Source organism: Camelina sativa, chromosome 1, assembly GCF_030686135.1.
Source record: "Camelina sativa cultivar CO46 ecotype springtype chromosome 1, ASM3068613v1".
NCBI lineage: Eukaryota > Viridiplantae > Streptophyta > Magnoliopsida > Brassicales > Brassicaceae > Camelina > Camelina sativa.
This window is the reverse complement of record NC_141880.1, coordinates 24,786,510-24,806,714: the sequence shown is the minus strand read 5'-3', so window position 1 is coordinate 24,806,714 and position 20,205 is coordinate 24,786,510. Positions and strand designations below refer to the sequence as shown.

Genomic DNA, 20,205 nt, shown 5'->3' with positions numbered 1-20,205 from the left:
TATTTCGGAGACAAAAAACCAAAAGAAATATAAACCCAAAAGAAAGATACAAAACCCTAAGTTCCATAGAAACTAATTAAAACTATGGGTAATACAAACTACAAAAACTCAAAGATAAACAAGAGTTTGAGATAAAACTGATTTGCTGAACTTACTCCCATATCAAAGTAACTAGCTACAAAGAATGACAATCTTTCAAAGAAAAAATACGAGATTTAATGGAAGGCGATTTTAGGGTTTCGCACACGAAGGACCAGGATGCTACTATGGCGGAAATCGGGGGGAGGGGGAAGCCTCCGGGTGACCCTCCGGACAAGTCTATGTCGTGGGTGCAGAAGGTAAAAGGTAGTGGTGGCGGTAGGATCCTTTCCCTGGATGAAGTGTTGGATGATGACTTTGTTACGGAGAGGGTGAGTTTGTCGTTCCCACATGGGAAGTATGGGGAACCGGTGATAACAGTTGAGGAGGAAGTGTTAACGGCCATGAACGGCTTATGGCAAAGGTGTATGATTGTGAAGGTGCTTGGTCGCAACGTCTCGGTTTCAGTGTTGAGTAGGAGGCTAAGGGAGTTGTGGAAGCCGGTCGGAGTGATGTCAGTGATGGATCTGCCTCGCCAGTTCTTTCTGATTCGTTTTGAATCGGAGGAGGAGTACATGGTGGCTTTAACTGGCGGCCCATGGAAGGTGTTTGGCAGCTATCTTATGGTGCAAGGATGGACTCCATCTTTTGATCCTATACGTGATGAGATTGTTACGACTCCGGTTTGGATTCGATTGTCAAATATTCCAGTCAACTTTTATCATAAGTCTATCCTAATGGCTATCGCGAAAGGGTTGGGGAAACCGATTAAGGCGGATGTGACGACCCTGAACTGTGAGCGGGGTCGTTTTGCGAGGGTGTGTGTAGAAGTAAACCTGAAGAAACCCCTAGAGGGGACGGTGATGATTAATGGGGAAAGGTATTTTGTTATGTATGAAGGCCTAACCAATATCTGTTCTCGTTGTGGTCTATACGGCCATCTGGTGCACTCGTGTCCTCAAAATAAACCTGTTCAAGTGGAGGTAACTCAACCACTGCAGGTCCCTGTGGGGACGGAACCGGCTCGTACTGCTGTTGCTGATGAGGGTTTTACGGTGGTACAGTCGAGGAGACGGAGAGCAGTGTCTCCGGTGGCGCCAGTGGTGTTTGCGGCGGGTGGTTCTGGTAGTGAGCAAGGGATTAATAGCGGTGGACCATTTAAGGAAACAGGATCTCGGATTATTCCGTTGGCTAATAGTTTTGGAAGGTTAGAGGCGGATTTGGTATCCCGTGAGTTAAGGGATTATGATATGAATGATGTTAATAAGGAAAACAGAGTTCCTCAAAATCTAGTTCCTCAAAATCTAGTTCCTCAAAATCTAGAGATGCGGGAGAAGAGTCTTGCACAAGGTAAGACCGTATCGCAGGCTTGAGTGGTGGTAAAGCCTAAAAATGGGAACAAGGAGGGCCTTAAGGAGAGAAGAGTTGGGGGTTCGAAGGCCCATGAGAATAATATGATTAGGCCCAAACAAACAAAGGTAACTAAGCCCACCCCGGGTTTGATTTTCGGCCCAATTCGTGGGGAATTGGAATTGTCCTCGAATGGCAAGAGACTCAGAGTCGAGAAGGAGAGCTGGGGGAGATTGGGTGGTGCCGTCGCATTGGGGTGTGAGATTGGTCCGGACGGCGATGGTATGGATCAGTGGAATACGATGGTCCCTGAAGGTTTGGACTCTGGGCAACCTAGTGTAGGTGGTCAGCCTGAGGATCGGCGAGTCGTGGCTGATGACCCAGGTGGGAGTTTGTGTCCGGTTAACGAGACCCAATGAGGTTCTCCCCCGGTTGTTCCGATTTTTGTTAAATCAAGATCAATGATTAATCTACTGCTATGGAATTGCCGGGGGGCGAATAAACCCAATTTCCGGAGATCGATTAGATACATTGTAAAGAAGTGGAGCACTGATGTTCTGGCGATTTTTGAGACACATGCCGGCGGTGATAGGGTGATGCAGATTTGTCGAGGACTGGGGTTCGAGTTCTCGTTTCGGGTGGACGTGGTTGGTCAAAGTGGAGGGCTGTGGTTACTTTGGCGAGCTGGGATTGGTGAGATGGAGGTAGTGGAAGCTTCTGACCAATTCATTTTTGCGAAGCTAGTGATGAGGGAGAGTCCTTAAACTTTATTGTGGTGTATGCAGCCCCCACAGTTAGTCGGCGTAGCAGGTTGTGGGATCGGCTGACTGAGGTTATGCCGGGTGTGGTTGGTCCTCTTGTTGTGGGTAGGGACTTCAATACCATTGTCCGTCTGGATGAGAGAGCTGGAGGTAACGGTCATCTCTCTTCTGATTCTCTTGCTTTCGGGGATTGGATAAATGACTCCTCTTTAATTGATATGGGATTCCGGGGTAACAAATTTACCTGGCAAAGAGGACGAGTTGAGAGTACTTTGGTTGGGAAACGTTTGGATAGGGTCTTCTACTTTGCTCAAACGAGGTTACAGTGGAAAGATGCTAGGATGACTCACCTTCCTTTCTTATCTTCAGATCATGCCCCTTTATATGTGCAGTTTGCTCCTGAGATTAGCAGGGACCCTAAGCGGAGGCCTTTTAGGTTTGAGGCTACGTGGACTAAACATGAGGGTTTCAAGGATTTGTTGTTAGCTTCTTGGCGACGAGACCTGAGTACACCGGAAGCCTTGCAACAACTATAGTCTACACTCCGCAGATGGAATAAGGAAGTCTTTGGTGCGGTTCAGAAATGCAAGGAACTGTTGCTGACAGAGCTTGAGAGGGTTCAGAATTTTATTGAACTATCTCTGACAGATGAGCTTTTGGAGAGAGAGGATAGCCTGCTAAAGGATTTTGACTTAGTTCTGGAGCAAGAGGAGATGCTCTGGTTTCAAAAGTCAAGAGAGAAGTGGATCAATTTTGGGGATAGAAATACTTCCTATTTTCACACTTCTACAGTTATACATAGGCGAAGGAACCAGATAAAGATGTTGAAAAACGAAGAAGGAGGATGGATTACGGATACTCAGGAGTTGGAGTCTTTGGCGGTGAACTATTTACACGGTTATATTCTCTGCAAGATGTTGATGCGGTGGTAGAGAAACTTCCTAGTAGTGGTTTCATGTCGCTATCGGAAGCTAATCATGCTATGTTGAATAGGCCATTCTTGCCTACAGACATCGAAGGGGCGATTCGAGGTATGGGGAGCTTTAAAGCTCCAGGATCGGATGGCTATCAGCCAATCGTTTATAACCATGGTTGGGATGTGGTGGGTGAATCAGTAGTCAGATTTGTGCTGGATTTTTTTTGCTTCAGGGACTCTTTCTCCGAACACAAATGATGCATTGCTGGTTTTAATAGCAAAGGTTGCCAAACCTGAAAGGATCACTCAATTTCGACCTATCAGTTTGTGTAATGTGTTATTCAAGACTATTACTAAAACAATGGTGGAGCAGTTGAAGGGGGTTATGTCAAAATTGGTGGGTCCTACACATGCCACTTTTATTCCTGGGAGACTAAGCACGGATAATATTGTTGTGGTTCAAGAAGCAGTGCACTCAATGAAGCGGAAGAAGGGGAGAAAGGGGTGGATGCTTCTAAAACTAGACCTGGAAAAAGCTTATAATAGGATCCGTTGGAGGATACTCTTGGCGCTGTGGGTTTGTCTGAGGTTTGGATTCGCTGGATCATGACTTGTGTTTCGGGTCCAACAATGAATCTTCTCTGGAATGGAGAGAATACAGAACCGTTTAAACCTCTGCGGGGTCTGAGACAGGGAGACCCACTGTCACCCTTTCTGTTTGTCCTATGCATAGAAAGATTATGTCATCTGATTGATAGGGTGGTGGTGAACAAACAATGGAAACCAATTTCTCTTTCACGAGGAGGCCCTCAGCTTTCACACATATGTTTCGCTGACGACTTGATTCTGTTTGCTGAAGCGTCAATAGCTCAAATCCGGGTTCTACGAAGTGTTTTGGAACAGTTTTGTGGTGCCTCTGGACAAAAAGTTAGTTTGGAGAATTCAAAGATTTTCTTTTCTAACAATGTGTCAAGAGAATTGGGGAAGCTGATTAGTGAAGAGAGTGGAATTAAGAGCACTAAAGACTTGGGGAAGTATTTGGGAATGCATGTCCTGCAGAAGCGGTTGAATAAGGAGACCTTTGGAGAAGTTTTAGAGAGGGTCTCGTCGAGGTTGGCAGGGTGGAAAAGCCATACTCTAAGCTTGGTTGGGCGTTTGACACTCACTAAAGCGGTGCTTTCTTCCATTTCAGTTCATTCAATGAGTACGATTATGCTGCCTAAAGACACTTTGGCTAGTCTGGATAAAATATCTCGCACCTTCCTATGGGGTGGTACGGGAGAACGAAGGAAACAACATTTGGTTTATTGGAAGAAAGTTTGTATGCCTAAAGGGGATGGGGGTTTAGGTATTAAGGCTTCGAAGGACATGAATAAAGCTCTAATCGCTAAAGTGGGGTGGAGGCTTCTACATGATAAACAGAGTCTCTGGGCGAGAGTCTTAAGAAGTAAGTATAAGGTCGGGGAGGTGAATAATCCTGACTGGCTGACGGTGAAGTCAAACTGGTCCTCTACATGGAGAAGCATTGGTACAGGCCTACGGGAAATGGTGTGTAAGGGTCAAAGTTGGGTGTTGGGAGATGGTCAACGAGTCAAGTTCTGGACTGACAGATGGTTGTCACATTCACCGCTAGTGGAGTTGGCGACAAGGGATGTACCCGCGGAGGCGGTTCATGAGAAAGCTTGTGACTTGTGGAAAGTTGGTGTAGGATGGGACCTTGATAAGATATTACATTATGTTTCTTCGGATACGAGGTTGGAGTTGGCAGCTTTTATTCTTGTTAATGATACAGATAATGAGGATCGGATTTCGTGGGGTGGAACAATGGATGGGAAGTTCTCGGTTAAATCTGCATATGCTTTGTTAACCAGAGATATGTCTCCAAGCCCGAATATGGCAGAGTTCTTTAGCAGGATTTGGGGTGTGAAAGTGCCAGAAAGAATAAGAGTTTTTCTCTGGCTTGTTGGGAATCAAGCTATTATAACGAATGTGGAAAGGCATAGGAGACACTTGAGTAAGTCAACTATTTGTACTGTTTGTAAGGGTGGGATGGAGACTTGTTTACACATTCTCTGCGATTGTCCGGCAATGTCGGGTGTATGGGAAAGGTTGGTCCCGGTACTTATGTGCCAAGTTTTCGTTCAAGGGCATCTTCTGGATTGGGTCTATGCTAATCTCTCAGATGGTGTCATACTTGATGGAGTCCCTTGGTCTACACTGTTTGCAGTTGCAGTTTGGTGGGGTGGAAATGGAGATGTAGAAACGTTTTTGGGGTGAGTGGTAAATGTAGGGATCGAGTGAAGTTCGTTAAGGACTTAGCTACGGAACTGACAGTTGTGAATGCTAACAGAGAGGACATGGTCTTTCCACGACCTCGAGTAGAACGTATGATTGGCTGGAGAAGCCCGAGTTCTGGCTGGATGAAGCTCAATACGGATGGTACGTCAAGAGGGAATCCTGGTCTGGCCACGACTCGGAGTGTGTTGAGAGATGGTGGTGGTCAATGGTGTGGAGGTTTTGTTTTGAATATAGGTCGATGTTCGGCACCTATGGCGGAGCTATGGGGTGTATATTACGACTTATACATTGCCTGGGAAAAACAGGTTTCTTGTCTCGAGGTGGAGGTAGACTCAGAGTTGGTGGTGGGCTTGCTTAACAAGGAGGTCGGTGACACTCATCCCTTGTCATTCCTGGTACGCTTGTGCCATGGCTTTATGCAGAAGGATTGGTCAGTCCGTGTTACTCATATTTACCGCGAAGCTAATCGTCTCGCAGATGGTTTAGCTAACCATGCTTTTTCATTACCTTTGGGTTTTCTTTTGTTGGAGTCTGTTCCATCTGAGGTTCAGTCGATTTTTAGGGAGGATGAGCTGAGTTTCCGCTATCTACGCCAAGTTTTTGTATAACTTTTAAGTTTGAATAATATTCTGGGAGGTTTCCTCCCGGTCTCCTACCAAAAAAAAAAGAATGACAATCTTTCACTTTATCATCAGTGATTATTAGGTGAAATGACAAAAACACTGAAATAACTAATAAAATAGACCATTAATTACATGAGACTATAAATAGTGTGGATCATCAATTTTCTAAAATATCAACGTGTTTTCTATAGAGTATACACAATTAAATTCTTGCACAGGTAATAAAATCACATAAATTATTCACTCTATTATTTTTGAGATTTTTAAAGATATATTATAATTCAGAAACATTTAAAAACGAAAAGAAAAATAGGATTTGTTGTATCAGCAAGCATTTAACACAAAAGAAACATTGATATCAATTATCTACTTTTAAAGGGGCAGAACCGTCATTAAAGTACGAGCTGACAGCAAATCTGGCGCGCGAATGGTCACTCTCCTTCCTCCCACCTTCGGACATTTACGTAAATCCATCCACACACCACCAAATATAAACTTATCATTATTATTACGGAATCCATAAAAAAATTAATTTACTAAACACATTTTTTTTTACATTTTACAATTACTTAACTATATAACTCTACTAATTAACCATTTAAATACATAATCTTCGGTTCGTTGTCTCCTTAGCATATTAAGTCATTTACTATAATATCAAAATCAATATCAAGAAAATTTTAATTAATATACCCAAAAACACAAACACACACACACACTCTCACTTCATTCATCACTAAAATATTCACAGTACTGTAACTTCTTTTTTATTTTTAACTTAAATTCCGTACCCTTTTTTTTTTTTTTTCCTCTCTCTTTGGATACTTTGCTAGATCTCTCTCTCTGTTCTACGAACAAAAACCCAGAATCAAAAAAAAAAAAGAAAAAAAAAAGTAATCTTTTAATCATTCGACTAGAGTCTAGAGAGATCTGAACCAACTTGTTCTGTGGTTTTTTATGCAAATGTGGTTTATGTAGTCACTAAATTTCTAATCTTTTTGTATTTTGATTCAATCCTTTCGTATCAAAAAGCTTACTTTTTTTTTTGTTTTCTCTGTTCATCCGTCTCGTGAAGCAAATGTAAGTTTCGTACCACATTATTATTGTCTTTTTTTTTTTGTCTGCTACAGTTTCTTTTTTCCTCAAAGGATCTTTCTTTTTGGGTTTTTATTTGATGTTTGGTTGATTCTTTGCTTGGGTTGTGATTTGTGAAAGTTGTTTTATTCTAACTTCAAGTCTTGATTTTTTTGTTATTTTACTTTGATTTTCACAAAATGTAAGTTTTAAAGAGATTAAAGATTCTTTCTTCTTTTTGCCTCTTCTTTGTTTGTCTCATTAATTGAAGAGCAATAGTTGTTATACTGTACTTACTTACTGTTTTTGGGGGTTTGTAGCTTTTTTTCTTGTTTATATAAATGGTATAAGATGGAGCTGAACTTTCTTTACTTGATTATTGTGTTTAGGCTATTTTCTCTAGAGTAAGTTCTTTGTTTTCAAGTTCTTTTTCTTGGGGTTTGGTTATAATGCTTTTATGTGTTTGGTTTTTGACAAATTCAAGTTAAAACAGTGAGAAAGATGAATCTCTTCCTTGCTTTTTTCTTGTGTGCTTGTTGGTGGCCTTGGAGATGATTGATTCTTGTGCCTCTCTATACAGTAGTTTTGACTATGTGTTGTCTGCATTTTTTGTTTAACGTTTTTGATTGATTATGTGGTTTGGCTGAAGTGATAGTATTCCATTGATAGTGGTTTTGGTTTCAGGATGCTAATGCATTCATTTGATTTTGATGCTGCAGTTTCAAGTTGGAGCTACATTTGTGTGAACCAAAATGGATGTCGGGTTGAGAATCTTTGTTGTTTCTGCGCTTCTTGTTACTGTGGCAGCAGAGGTTTACATTGTGACTATGGATGGAGATCCAATTATAAGTTACAAAGGTGGAGAAAATGGTTTTGAAGCAACTGCTGTCGAATCTGATGAGAGGATTGATACATCAAGGTACTTATTAGATAGTTTCTCTTCTTCAATTGTATTAGTACTGTGTATACATCGCTTGCTAGATTAATAATCTGTTACTGTTTTAGTGAATTGGTGACAATGTACGCTCGTCACTTAGAGAGGAAGCACGATATGATTCTTGGGATGCTCTTTGAGGAAGGATCATACAAAAAGCTTTACAGCTACAAACACCTTATAAATGGATTTGCAGCTCATGTTTCTCCAGAGCAGGTGAAAAAAATCGACTTGAGATCATTGCTAAATATATATTTTCTTGAATTCATGTTCCCTTACACTATTCCACTATATATTTGGTAGGCAGAAACACTTCGTCGCGCCCCTGGTGTGAAGTCTGTAGACAAAGATTGGAAAGTGAGGAGACTCACCACACATACACCAGAGTTTCTAGGACTTCCAACTGATGTTTGGCCAACAGGAGGCGGTTTCGATAGAGCAGGAGAAGACATTGTCATCGGGTTTGTTGACTCGGGAATTTATCCTCATCACCCGAGTTTTGCCTCTCACCACAGATTACCTTATGGCCCTCTTCCTCATTACAAAGGGAAATGTGAAGAAGATCCTCATACCAAGAAGAGCTTCTGCAACAGGAAGATCGTTGGAGCTCAACATTTTGCTGAAGCTGCTAAAGCGGCTGGGGCATTTAACCCGGATATCGACTATGCATCTCCATTGGATGGTGATGGGCATGGAAGGTTTGTTCTTTTATAGTTTTGTGACTTAGGGGAGATAAGTCTGCATCATTGTGAGCATGTATTCTATTGTACTAAGCAAGTCTGGTTCTGCTGGATTTTCTCAGTCATACAGCAGCTATAGCAGCTGGGAATAACGGTATTCAGTTGAGGATGCATGGTTATGAATTTGGAAGAGCGAGTGGAATGGCTCCTCGTGCAAGGTAGGCAGATGTGCAAACTGGCAGTTTTATTGACAGATGTATTCTTCACGTTGGTTGGCTTATAAAAGCTAGTTTCGTTCAGGATTGCTGTTTACAAGGCTCTTTACCGGCTTTTTGGAGGCTTTGTTGCTGATGTAGTTGCTGCCATTGATCAGGTAAGAGTAAGAACTTAGCGTAAGTTAGGAAAGACTGATCATAAAGTACCATGGAAAAATATCTCAGCTTAGATGAAATGATTTATCCTGCTGTGTTGAGGTGATGTGTGGGGTAGTATAATGATTTATCCTTATACTGCTACTTTTCATGACAGGCTGTTCATGATGGAGTAGATATCCTGAGCCTCTCGGTTGGTCCAAATAGTCCTCCAACAACTACTAAGACAACGTTCTTAAATCCATTTGATGCTACACTTCTTGGTGCCGTAAAAGCTGGTGTTTTCGTTGCTCAAGCTGCTGGAAACGGAGGGCCCTTTCCGAAAACTTTGGTATCATATAGCCCCTGGATAACAACTGTCGCCGCTGCAATTGATGATCGCAGATACAAAAATCATCTGACTCTTGGGAATGGGAAAATGCTTGCTGGGATGGGGTTATCTCGTAAGAATAAATAATAATGTTGTTTTAACATTTTGCATGGCACTATATATTCTAACTTTTTGTTTTGATGAACTGTTACGTGCTTTCTGCAGCACCAACTCGCCCTCATCGCTTGTACACTTTGGTTTCTTCAAATGATGTTCTGCTGGATTCATCTTCTTCGAAGTATAATCCATCTGATTGCCAGAGACCAGAAGTCTTTAACAAGAAATTGGTCAAGGGAAACATTCTTCTCTGTGGATATTCTTTCAACTTTGTTGTTGGCACAGCTTCCATCAAGAAAGTTGTTGCAACAGCTAAGCATCTCGGTGCTGCTGGTTTTGTTCTTGTTGTTGAAAATGTATCTCCGGGAACCAAATTCGATCCTGTACCTTCTGCCGTTCCAGGAATCTTGATTACAGATGTGTCTAAGTCAATGGTAATGGGAGTTTCAATTGCTTTCACTTACTCTCCTCACAGCCTATTTTCTCAGATCTGAAATGCTGTTTTTGGGTTTCTTTAGGATTTGATCGATTACTACAACGTCAGTACATCAAGGGATTGGACAGGAAGAGTCAAAAGTTTTAATGCCAAGGGAAGTATCGGAGATGGCTTAACACCTGTTCTTCACAAATCAGCACCTCAAGTGGCATTGTTCTCAGCTAGAGGACCCAATACCAAGGATTTCAGCTTTCAAGATGCTGATCTTCTTAAACCGGATATTCTTGCACCCGGTTATCTGATATGGGCGGCTTGGTGTCCAAATGGAACAGATGAGCCTAATTATGTTGGTAGGCTTTTCAAAGTACTCTAGCTCACATGTGGTGTGTCCTTTTGAAACGAACTATAGTTTCTTACTTTGGGATCTTGAGCAGGTGAAGGATTTGCGCTAATATCAGGAACCAGCATGGCTGCACCACACATAGCCGGGATAGCTGCACTTGTGAAGCAGAAGCATCCTCAATGGAGCCCAGCTGCTATCAAATCAGCTTTGATGACAACCTCAACAGTCATAGATAGAGCAGGAAGGCTTCTTCAGGCGCAGCAATATTCAGACACTGAGGCTGTAACACTTGTTAAAGCTACTCCTTTTGATTATGGAAGTGGTCATGTCAATCCAAGTGCTGCTCTAGATCCTGGTCTTATCTTTGATGCAGGTATCGTTGCTATATCTCATCAATGATAGACCAAAGATCTTTGATCTTCTGGTTGATAAGACTAATTGATTTTCTCTCGTAGGGTATGAGGACTATCTAGGATTCTTGTGCACGACCCCTGGGATCAGTGCCCATGAGATAAGAAACTACACAAACACACGCTGTAACTACGACATGAAACATCCTTCAAACTTCAATGCACCATCTATCGCAGTTTCACATCTCGTGGGGACCCAAACAATAACAAGGAGAGTGACGAATGTGGCAGAAGTAGAAGAAACATACACAATAACAGCTAGGATGCAGCCTTCTATCGCCATCGAAGTGAACCCACCAGCAATGACACTCAGACCAGGCGCTTCTAGAACCTTCTCAGTCACTATGACCGTGAGATCGGTTTCTGGAGAATACAGTTTCGGGGAGGTGAAATTGAAAGGTAGCCGAGGGCATAAGGTGAGGCTTCCGGTGGTGGCTCTAGGACATCGGCGATGAACAAATCTTTTGGGTGTTGTAATATTATTTTTTTGTAATATGCAGTAATAATAAGAGGGTAGTTCTAGAGAATTGTGTCTGATAAAAACCAAAAAAGAAGGAAAATGCTTTATAGCAGCTTGTATAATTAGTTATTGATATAAAAACTCCATTAATATGTCAAATGCCCAGCTTAAAACTGTATAAACCTCATGCCTTGTTTTTTCATTTCATTTTCAACAAAAGAGTTCACCTAAGGGAGAGAAACACAAAACGCACTCTGAAAATTCTATAGATAACAATGAGATGTACTGAAAACAGATGAGTTAAAAAATGTCCCAACGTCCCCAACCAAATGAAAAAGAAACCCCAAACGCTTTCTAAGCTTCTCCACATCACACGATTTTCTAAGCTCTTTAAAGGACTTTGCAGCGAGTAACAGCTTCTAGGGGTTCCATGATTCAAGTTTTAATTTGATTCATGTGTGTAAACTGAACGTTGGTCAAAGAATCCGAGTCAAAAGAATACCTCCTTTGCATTGCATTTCATCAATCAAACAAAATTGTCCGTGCTCCCTATGCTATGCTTGTGTAGTTTGGGAAGAGGTCGATCAATTTATCGAGAGTATCAGCGTGAAACTTTCTTCCAAAGAGATAGCAAGGTCTTTTGATCCCATTCCACATGCAATGCGTCCATGATACTATTCCCTATATATGCAGGCATTTGAAAAAAAAAAAGGGAGATTATCATTTCGGTAAAGGAGAAAAAACAAGAAAATCTGTAACTAATTAAAAGTGAAGAAGACTTGGTTTTAAAGTGTGTACCGTTCCCTCACTTGTAACGCGTGCCACTGCGTCAATGGACTGTAAATGGATTAAAAATGTACACCAATTAGTTTATCATAATGGAAGCAAGCAAGGGAATTGTCAAGGTAGATTCTAAGAGATCATAGCGGTTTAGTGATGATACCGTGATGTTCTTAATTAACTCGAGTGTGATATCTTCAGGCATGTATTTTCTAGGATGCCACTTTTTCTCAGACCAATCAACATATGTCACTGTCCAGTTAGCAATGCCAGTAGGATCAAGCATCTGCAAAGTTTATCCGACCAAAGTATATTATGGATAAAGAAATTACTAAAACAACAAACATTTTCATTTTAGTAAGAGTCAAAATGGATTCTCACATGGAAGAATGTTGGCAGATAGTGTTCATCTGCGATGCAGTTCTTGTTGCTCTCTACACCTGGCTGAAGAAAAAATAACCTTCCTATTTTACATGTGTTTTTTCTATGTATCTAAAAAGTAACACCTCTATAAAATCGACAAAAAGATAATAAAACATCTATTTTGAAGGTTAGGTCGTACTCACCCCACAGTAATCCCGGAATTTAGAGTAGTAAAGACTGTCTGCCATAGTTATTACAGCATGCTGACGCTTCATGGAAAACCACTGCACGGATATAGAGATAAATGAGTAAGTGATGAAAACTTGTTGAAAAACTCTCTCATGGCGATTTTTGTAGCGTCAGTTGATCAAAGTGCTTTCCCAATAACAATGGATGGAAGCAAATGTGTATGCGGAACAATGTGTTTAATTGATGATATTAATACTAGGTGGTAGCAAATAATCACTCGCAAGGGAAAATTTGGACTTGAAGAGAATCCAGTTCCTATACACAGAGGTAATATGCATACTATGTGGCTATAATTACTCCACAAAGAATTCTCGTTATAAACTTGTTGTTTTATCAATTGGTTCAAACAATGACACAGAATTGGCCCCTTCTATTCGAGTCTTTGTATTTTAATGATCTCGCATATATTTTCAGAGTACGAGCAAGCTTAATACTGGATCAGTAAAACATTTTTTACCTGTGCACCCTTTCGAAAATCTTCCTTTGGAATTTCCGGCAACATGTGATCCATATGCCTACCTTTTCCATGTGGACCAGGGTCGTCAAAGCTGAAGAATAATAGAGTATATCTTATATGAAGAATTCTGGAAAAAAAAGTGTAGTTATAGTTCTCAAACCTCATCAACTTGAAAAAAATCTTTACCAGTCAACATAGCTGACATTGCTGTACATCATATAGTTGTACATATATTCAAAACTTCGTAGTGGCACACAACTGCAAAACCAGAAACACTCAAACTGGTTAGGGGAACCTCAGAATAATCAGTAAGAAGAGAAATAAAGTTTCCAGGAGATTACCTATCAGAAAGTAAAACAAATTGCTGATTCTCAGGATCTCTAAGAGCAGTAGTCAACAAACGTCTCTCAGCATCAATCATCGATATTCTACCCCATACCACCTTCAGAAAACATATATGATTATTTTACTATAAAGAGAAATTTATGTAACATCCACCAACTAAATGTAATCATTCCAGAACTATGGTTTTTCTCTTCATGACCGTGAAGAGGGATGACATGGTATCTACAATTATAGACATCAGACATAGAGAAAGACACATACCTCGTCACTTCGTGTCTCACGGTTAAGAAAGTAGCGACTGGTGTGAACCGGAGTATCTTTTGATGCATGAATATAAACAGAGAATTTCCCTTCATGACCCTGTGAGGAGAGATAAAAGCACAAAATCGTCAGTGGAAGAAATAAGTCAAAGAAAGAATCAAATAAACATAAAGATACTAAAATTATTGCAAGCTTTCATAATGCACAGCTAAGTATGCTTCCGCCTAAACATGCTGCATCCAAGTTGTCAAACGATTTTCCAGACAAAGTCTACAATTTTGATGAATTGCCAAACATCATAAATGGCCAGCTTAAACTCAAAAGAGTACATTGTACTTCTTATAATCCTAGTCCGAGGGAAACCTCTCTGACACAATTGATGTGGGAAAAGAAGTAGGGAAGAGATGAAGTCTACCTGAAAAAAGAGGTCCCATAGCTTTTCAAAAGGCAACGTACCGGGAGTTAAGAACATAAAAGCAATTTTAGAACGCTTTGTTATAACACGAGGGGAGCTCAATATTTCCCTAATCACTACACGAGCTGCAATCTCGTCATCCGAATATTCCCTCAGTGACGGTGGAAGCCAATCAGTTAATCCCTTGCACCCGTTAGACGAAAACATATAACAAGCCGCTCTGCTGTGACGAGGGAACATGAACGCACCAATTAAAAACATTGCTATCAGTGAAAGCACCGCGATGATCCATACTGGCTTCCTTGTAAGAGCACGGTGGCGAGCCCCAGGCAAAGACTGCAGATAATTTATTCTGCCTAGACGCCACCCCTTAATTGCCTTCATCTCATAAAAACCTCTTATCGCATACTGCAACACCTCAACCTCAATTATCCTTTAACCCACTGCAAAATCTGCTTCTTCAGCTAAAATGAGAAATTCCACTAGGCAGCTAGAAACCAGTTGAAACCTAAAAGATACAAGACAAACCCCATTTTTGAACATCAGATATCTATAAAGAGCAGAACGCAGGTAAACAGTAGAAAAGTATAAGAACTATGAAATAACTAGACCAGATCAAGAGATTAATCTCAAATCAATCAGTCTCTTTTAGCTTTATCCAGCAATAAGGAACAAAAAGAATGTCATACAAATTCGTATCACATCAAAAGTTTGAAACTCAAGTTGACAAGCTAGATTCAACAACACCATTATAGCTGAAGAAACTTGTCACGATCCAACATAAAAGATAGAAGAATCAAACATCCACAGGGAAATAAATTGACAATTTCAAACTTGTACAACAAATCAAAAAAAAAGTCTTATCTACATCTAACACCAAGAAAAGTCAAAACCATCACCAGAGCTTCTCTAATAGCCAAATTCAAAAACAAACCATCACCACGAACATTGCTTCAAAGCAAAACATCCTCAGTCAACACGAATGTTTCCCAAATCACAGAAATCACGAGATCGAAAAACGAAATCGAAATTATCAAAGTCCGGTTGCGTTTTCAATTAGAGGTTCCAAATCCGAAACCAAATCGGCTCCCACAAAATCCTAAAAAATCCAGACTAATCTACGCATAAACGAACACACACGAAAGTATCCAAAAGCCGAGAAAATGTAACCTGAACGGAATCGGATCCTAGAGGCGGCGAGAGCTCTGCGAGCTTGTTTTGTGTCCTCCACCCCAAAGATCTAGAAGAAGATTATCAAAGCTCACAGCGAACGAACAACTGAGAGCTACGCAAGTTACAGAAACCTTAATATTAAAAAAAAAAATCTCTCAGAGTATTGAGTGTCGATATCTAGGCACGAATTTGAAACGTTTCCTTTTAGGTAATATTTCAATTTCTTCTATAAGTGTTTTCCCCCTTCACGATTTCGTTTCTTCTTCTGATCTCTCTCTCTCTCTCTCTCTCTCTCTCTCTCTCTTTGTTTCTTCTGTTTCTCGCTCTTACAGTAATGAAGTTATCTGTACACAGACGACGAAGAAGTCGAAGAACGAAGGATGAAGATGAAGAGGAAGAAGAAGAAGAAGACTCTTCGGTTCAAAAACAGAAGTAAATATTTTATTTTGAGGTAGAGAGAGAGACTAAAGAGGAGAGATTAATATTTTATTTTACAAATATATTTTTAAATTATGTTATAGCATTAACGTGTAATTTTATAATTGGCTACTTGTAATTGTGTTTTTACTTCATACCATATAAAACACACGCACTTGTTGATGAAACTTTATAATAAACCAGTAAGAATTGAATTTTGGTTTGGTTAGTTCGGTTCGGTATGATTTAGATTTATTGAGTTTTGGTTGGGTTTAGTTCGGTTCGATTTGAAAAACTACAGTACAACCTCTATAAATTAATACTCGGTAAATTAATAACCTCTATAAATTAATAAATTTCTCCGGTCTCAAGTTGGGACTAGTGTAATTTTGGATATTATTCGATAAAATAATAAATTAATAACTTTTTTAAAAATCTCATGTAAAAATATGGTCCCATCAATATCATAAATTAATAATCAAATAAATTAGTATATATATATATATATCTAAGAAAATCTAGTGAAATATGAATCTATTGTTTTTTTGTTCTTTAATTTGTATTCTTGTTGGAGAGCATCTCTAATTTTTCTGACCACATCAAAAACTTCTGGTGTTGTCTTCTCAAATCGCATCCAAAAATTGTAGAGAGTTCTTGACGCGATAATTGTTTCCTTACGTGTAACTGGTTCTCAAGGTACCGTCATATCTTTTTCAACTTCATCATCACCTTAAAAAACAGTAGCAACAATTTCTTCTAAACTTTGAATTTCTGATAAAAAATTCTTTTCATAAATTAATATTTTATTAATTAATTATTAATTTATCGATAAATTAAAACCTCTATAAATTAATAAATTTCATGGTCCCGATCTTATTAATTTATAGAAGTTCTACTGTACCAATATTAAATTCGAGATTTTTACAATTTTGAGTCGTTTGTAGATAATTCGAATTCAGTTCGAATTTTACGTTGAAGAGTTTTTAATCCAGTTTTAAGTCGAGATCGATTTGTTGGGTTGGTCAATTTGATGTCCCGTCAAAGGAACGCATGTTAGATTTTTTTTTTTTTTTTCCAGTGTAGATGTTTTTGTCCTGATTTAATTTTTCTAAAAAAAATTCAAAAGTCTAAAAGGTTGTAACTCTTTACTTAATTATTTTAGGGTGTATGAATATCATTAATTTGCTTTTGGCTAGTTAAAAGGAAAAATTTACAAACAAAAAATTATTATAACTAAAATATGTTGTAAATATACTCCCATTTCTTTTACAAAGAGTGTAATTTTAGAGATTTTATTTTTGTTTTACAAAAAATGTCATTAAAAAAATTATTTTGATGTTTACGCTATTTTCCTCATTTACCATTAATTCTTTGTGAATTATAAATATTAAATAAAACATGTATGTGTAACTAAAAATTTTAAATTTTGTGTAAAATGAATCAAAATAACTTTTGTGAAGTAATAAGCGTCCTTGTGTGGATTGTTTACTTTTACATGTTGTCATAATTTTTTTAATCATATTTTCTTATGCTAGTGGGCATTGACTTCGACTTATTTTTCTGTTTTAATATAAAATTGTAAGCAAGAAAAAAAAAGATATTTTTTATTCAGTTATTAGGTATTTAGGTGTCGTCATGTAGATTCAATTATAACTATCAATTGGGCGGTCCATGGGTGAGCCCATGTCCACATCTTTATGGGCGGTTATGGTCATGCCCAAAAATAACATGGTCTTAATGGACAAAAGACCATTGGGCTCGCTGACCAAATGGACATAACCATTTGGACACTGGACAGCCCAAATTTCTTAAAAATCTAGGTTTTACAATTTGGGAGAAAAATTAAATTTTACAATTTGGGGGGAAAATCTAGATTTTACATGATTATTGGCTAAGATTATGCTTGTTTTAGGCTTTGTGAACCTTGGGTAATGATTATTGGAGCTTGTTTTGCATAAAGTGACGAAAATTGAAAAAAACTTGTTAGAATTTGGGGGTTTTAATTTCTTGGGCTTGCTTTAATGTTGCCTTAAGAGTTATGATTGATAATTAGTTTGATTCCCATTAAAATTTGACAAGTTTTAAGATTTTAGCAAATTGTGAGAATTCTTAAGCTGTCCATGGTTATTGACCAATTGGAAATAGTCTTAATGGGCATGGACACATTTTGGACCATTGTTTATTTGGGATTGTCCAACTTCCGCCTATATTAAAAAATATCCAAGCGGACTCGCCAAATGGTCCATGGACGAACCATTTGACAGCTCTAGATTCAAATTTCAAAAGCAAACTATATATTGCAGTAGACTCAAATATTTTTTCATGATTTTAAAGACCATTTGTGATTGTTATGTGTATTATAAACTAGATCAGCTACTACATATATATATGATAGATACTGTTTTAAATAAAGTTACCTATAAATTTTTTTATCTACTTATTATATGCTCTCCGGTTCCATTTTTTTATAACAAATAGTAATAATAATAATTTGCTCTCGACATATCTTAAAGCAAGAACAAAGTAAAGATCGTGCCACCCATTTACTCCCCAGTCCCCACGACAGTGCCAATCTATTTTTATTTGTTCACGTATATATAGACAAATCCCACGGTTTTGAGGTCAAAAAAAAAAAAAAGACAATTCTCACGGATATTTGAATCAAAATCGTGCTATTATCCAGAAAATTTGATGGTGTAATTGTAAACATACTTTTATCCACATAACATATAAACACAATATTTTTTCTAACCAAATATTTATACAAAAAAAAAAAAGAAGTCGTTAATCGAAAAGTCTAACACGTACTAAGTCAAGTCAACGGTCTACACTCTACACACAAATATAAAGACATGACCAAAATCAAATAGTAGCTGTATTTTGGAAAGTAACTAGACACGATCTAAACCATATAAAACGATTAAAAACTGTAACCGTTAATCATAATTATATATTAAATTATATTAACCATAACCATTATTTAATCGTAACACTATTAAAATTGTTGGTTAACCGTATAGTTAAACCGTAATTTTTTAACTGTAACCGTGTTTAAAATATAGTAAACATACTAATAATTATATATTTAATATGAATTATATGATATATAGAAATATGAGTACACTAAAATCATGTATCAATTAAAAATAAATAATGTCAACTATATTATATCATCAATTAATATTAAACCGTATCATATTATCAAATATACGTAACCGTATATAATTATAACCGTTTTAACCAGAACCGTATTTAACCGTTTAATAAACAATTATGTTAAATCACTTAAATTTTAAACAAAAATTCTAAGTTCTAACTATAACTAGTGGTTAATAAATCGTAATTGTGATAACTATAACCATTGTTATTACCCTACACAAATTATTTAATTTCTAAGTACTTTGATCCACACCACTTCTTTAGTGTGTTGCTCTCATGTATTCAGATTCCATCGTATATTCCAAGTTTTTAAAGTGTAATTTTACCAAGATTCTTAATATAATTTTGAACAATTCAGCTTTAATTTTTTTATCCAATGATTTATCTTTAGATATAGCCAAATAGATGTGCCAAACTAAAAAGTATCGCTTTATTACTTTTTTTTCTTTTTTTGGCAACTATTGCTTTATAATAAAGCAGTATCATCTTTTTTCATTAAATAGAGAAAGAATTAGTTATAAAGAAATATAAATACACATAATGCATGTATTGGAAAGAAAACATATACTTTTAGTGAATGTTTGTAGAAGAATCATTATTATGGGTCAAGTGATTTATTGAATATCCAAGCATCTCGTAATTGTAAGATTTTGATTGTTTGATCATTATATATAATGGTAACAGCATGTACGTATAACTCTCTTTTTTGTGTGCTTAAGCCTTAAAGCATGTCTAATCAAAGTTGTAGGTTATAATTTATAATCACAGGTCACACATGTCCATGTGAAATAACGATGCGGTTCATCTCTTTAAAACTAATTAAACTTTAAACGAGATCCGATTGTTTGATTCAACATGTTCTTTAATTAATAGCTAACCATGTGACTCATAAGCTTACTCAGTGTTATAATTTGAAATCTTAATTAATTTTACCTAGTAAAATATAACATTCTAAAATATTTTATGCATTTCAACTAAACGAATACTATTCTAAAATATCCAAGTTAAAATTTTTTAAATATATATCTTATTGAATATAATTATGCATTTCAACTAAAGGAATGGATGAAACCAAATATAAACATTCAAATTTTGCACATATTAAGTACATGTTCCTGCTAATCAAATTGATTTTCTTTACTTATTGATTTGTTTTTTAATATTTTTTTAATATAAACAGGAACTCAAGGACCACTAAAAAATGCTCGGTAGATTCTTGATTCTTCCCAACCCTCAAAACAAAGTAAAGTTGCAATCACCGGATGCATCTCTAAGCGTCTCAAAGCTTCCTCTAAAGTATGATATTTAAACACATCCTTGATGTCAAATAACATTTCACCATCTATAAGAGGTCTATCACCATTGTAGTTAAATTGTTCTGCATTCATCTCCATCTCACTGACTTTAGGTATACCTTTAGAATTC

The 20,205-nt window shown here is 37.7% G+C and overlaps 4 protein-coding genes across 11 annotated transcripts; 3 read left to right on the top strand and 1 right to left on the bottom strand.

Moving 5' to 3' along the window:
- The first annotated feature begins 266 nt into the window (after positions 1-266).
- Positions 267-1,847, top strand: LOC147950309 (uncharacterized). The gene is made up of 2 exons (XM_087512858.1): positions 267-1,436; positions 1,557-1,847. The coding sequence occupies exons 1-2, from the start codon at positions 267-269 to the stop codon at positions 1,845-1,847; spliced, it is 1,461 nt and encodes a 486-aa protein (XP_087368984.1).
- A 42-nt stretch (positions 1,848-1,889) lies between these two features.
- On the top strand, positions 1,890-3,715 carry LOC147950308 (uncharacterized). Its single transcript, XM_087512849.1, has 5 exons — positions 1,890-2,121; positions 2,214-2,625; positions 2,740-2,884; positions 2,992-3,220; positions 3,339-3,715. The coding sequence occupies exons 1-5, from the start codon at positions 1,890-1,892 to the stop codon at positions 3,713-3,715; spliced, it is 1,395 nt and encodes a 464-aa protein (XP_087368975.1).
- A 2,809-nt stretch (positions 3,716-6,524) lies between these two features.
- LOC104701141 (subtilisin-like protease SBT2.5) lies at positions 6,525-11,320 on the top strand. 8 transcript variants are annotated; one of them, XM_010416784.3, is made up of 11 exons: positions 6,525-7,106; positions 7,820-8,019; positions 8,106-8,250; positions 8,338-8,732; positions 8,837-8,932; positions 9,015-9,087; positions 9,243-9,528; positions 9,621-9,946; positions 10,031-10,298; positions 10,383-10,664; positions 10,747-11,320. In XM_010416784.3, the coding sequence occupies exons 2-11, from the start codon at positions 7,853-7,855 to the stop codon at positions 11,154-11,156; spliced, it is 2,448 nt and encodes an 815-aa protein (XP_010415086.2). In that variant the 5' UTR covers positions 6,525-7,106; positions 7,820-7,852; the 3' UTR covers positions 11,157-11,320. The 8 variants fall into 8 exon arrangements, with proteins under 8 accessions (XP_010415086.2, XP_087317893.1, XP_087317888.1 ...); XM_087461767.1 differs by having other exon boundaries at positions 6,673-6,919; XM_087461762.1 differs by having other exon boundaries at positions 6,814-7,000.
- A 15-nt stretch (positions 11,321-11,335) lies between these two features.
- On the bottom strand, positions 11,336-15,726 carry LOC104701165 (glycosyltransferase BC10). Its single transcript, XM_087461795.1, has 11 exons — positions 15,202-15,726; positions 14,032-14,539; positions 13,617-13,715; positions 13,352-13,452; positions 13,197-13,268; positions 13,011-13,101; positions 12,508-12,588; positions 12,323-12,385; positions 12,105-12,227; positions 11,960-11,998; positions 11,336-11,842 (listed from the first exon to the last, which is right to left on the bottom strand). The coding sequence occupies exons 2-11, from the start codon at positions 14,413-14,415 to the stop codon at positions 11,711-11,713; spliced, it is 1,185 nt and encodes a 394-aa protein (XP_087317921.1). The 5' UTR covers positions 14,416-14,539; positions 15,202-15,726; the 3' UTR covers positions 11,336-11,710.
- Between the last annotated feature and the right edge of the window lie 4,479 nt (positions 15,727-20,205).

What these genes read in the sequence shown, in the direction of transcription:
- LOC147950309 (XM_087512858.1), top strand. Translation starts at nt 267, where the DNA reads ATGGCGGAAATCGGGGGGAGGGGGAAGCCTCCGGGTGACCCTCCGGAC. An exon ending in GTCTTGCACAAGGTAAGACC is followed by an intron (nt 1,437 to 1,556) that starts GTATCGCAGGCT and finishes AAACAAACAAAG; the next exon opens with GTAACTAAGCCCACCCCGGG.
- LOC147950308 (XM_087512849.1), top strand. Translation starts at nt 1,890, where the DNA reads ATGATTAATCTACTGCTATGGAATTGCCGGGGGGCGAATAAACCCAAT. An exon ending in TGCTAAAGGATTTTGACTTA is followed by an intron (nt 2,885 to 2,991) that starts GTTCTGGAGCAA and finishes AGTTATACATAG; the next exon opens with GCGAAGGAACCAGATAAAGA. An exon ending in CATCGAAGGGGCGATTCGAG is followed by an intron (nt 3,221 to 3,338) that starts GTATGGGGAGCT and finishes TTTTTGCTTCAG; the next exon opens with GGACTCTTTCTCCGAACACA.
- LOC104701141 (XM_010416784.3), top strand. Translation starts at nt 7,853, where the DNA reads ATGGATGTCGGGTTGAGAATCTTTGTTGTTTCTGCGCTTCTTGTTACT. An exon ending in CTCATGTTTCTCCAGAGCAG is followed by an intron (nt 8,251 to 8,337) that starts GTGAAAAAAATC and finishes TATATTTGGTAG; the next exon opens with GCAGAAACACTTCGTCGCGC. An exon ending in TAGTTGCTGCCATTGATCAG is followed by an intron (nt 9,088 to 9,242) that starts GTAAGAGTAAGA and finishes TTTTCATGACAG; the next exon opens with GCTGTTCATGATGGAGTAGA.
- LOC104701165 (XM_087461795.1), bottom strand. Translation starts at nt 14,415, where the DNA reads ATGAAGGCAATTAAGGGGTGGCGTCTAGGCAGAATAAATTATCTGCAG. An exon ending in AATGTCAGCTATGTTGACTG is followed by an intron (nt 13,102 to 13,196) that starts GTAAAGATTTTT and finishes ATTATTCTTCAG; the next exon opens with CTTTGACGACCCTGGTCCAC. An exon ending in AATTCCGGGATTACTGTGGG is followed by an intron (nt 12,386 to 12,507) that starts GTGAGTACGACC and finishes TTTTTTCTTCAG; the next exon opens with CCAGGTGTAGAGAGCAACAA.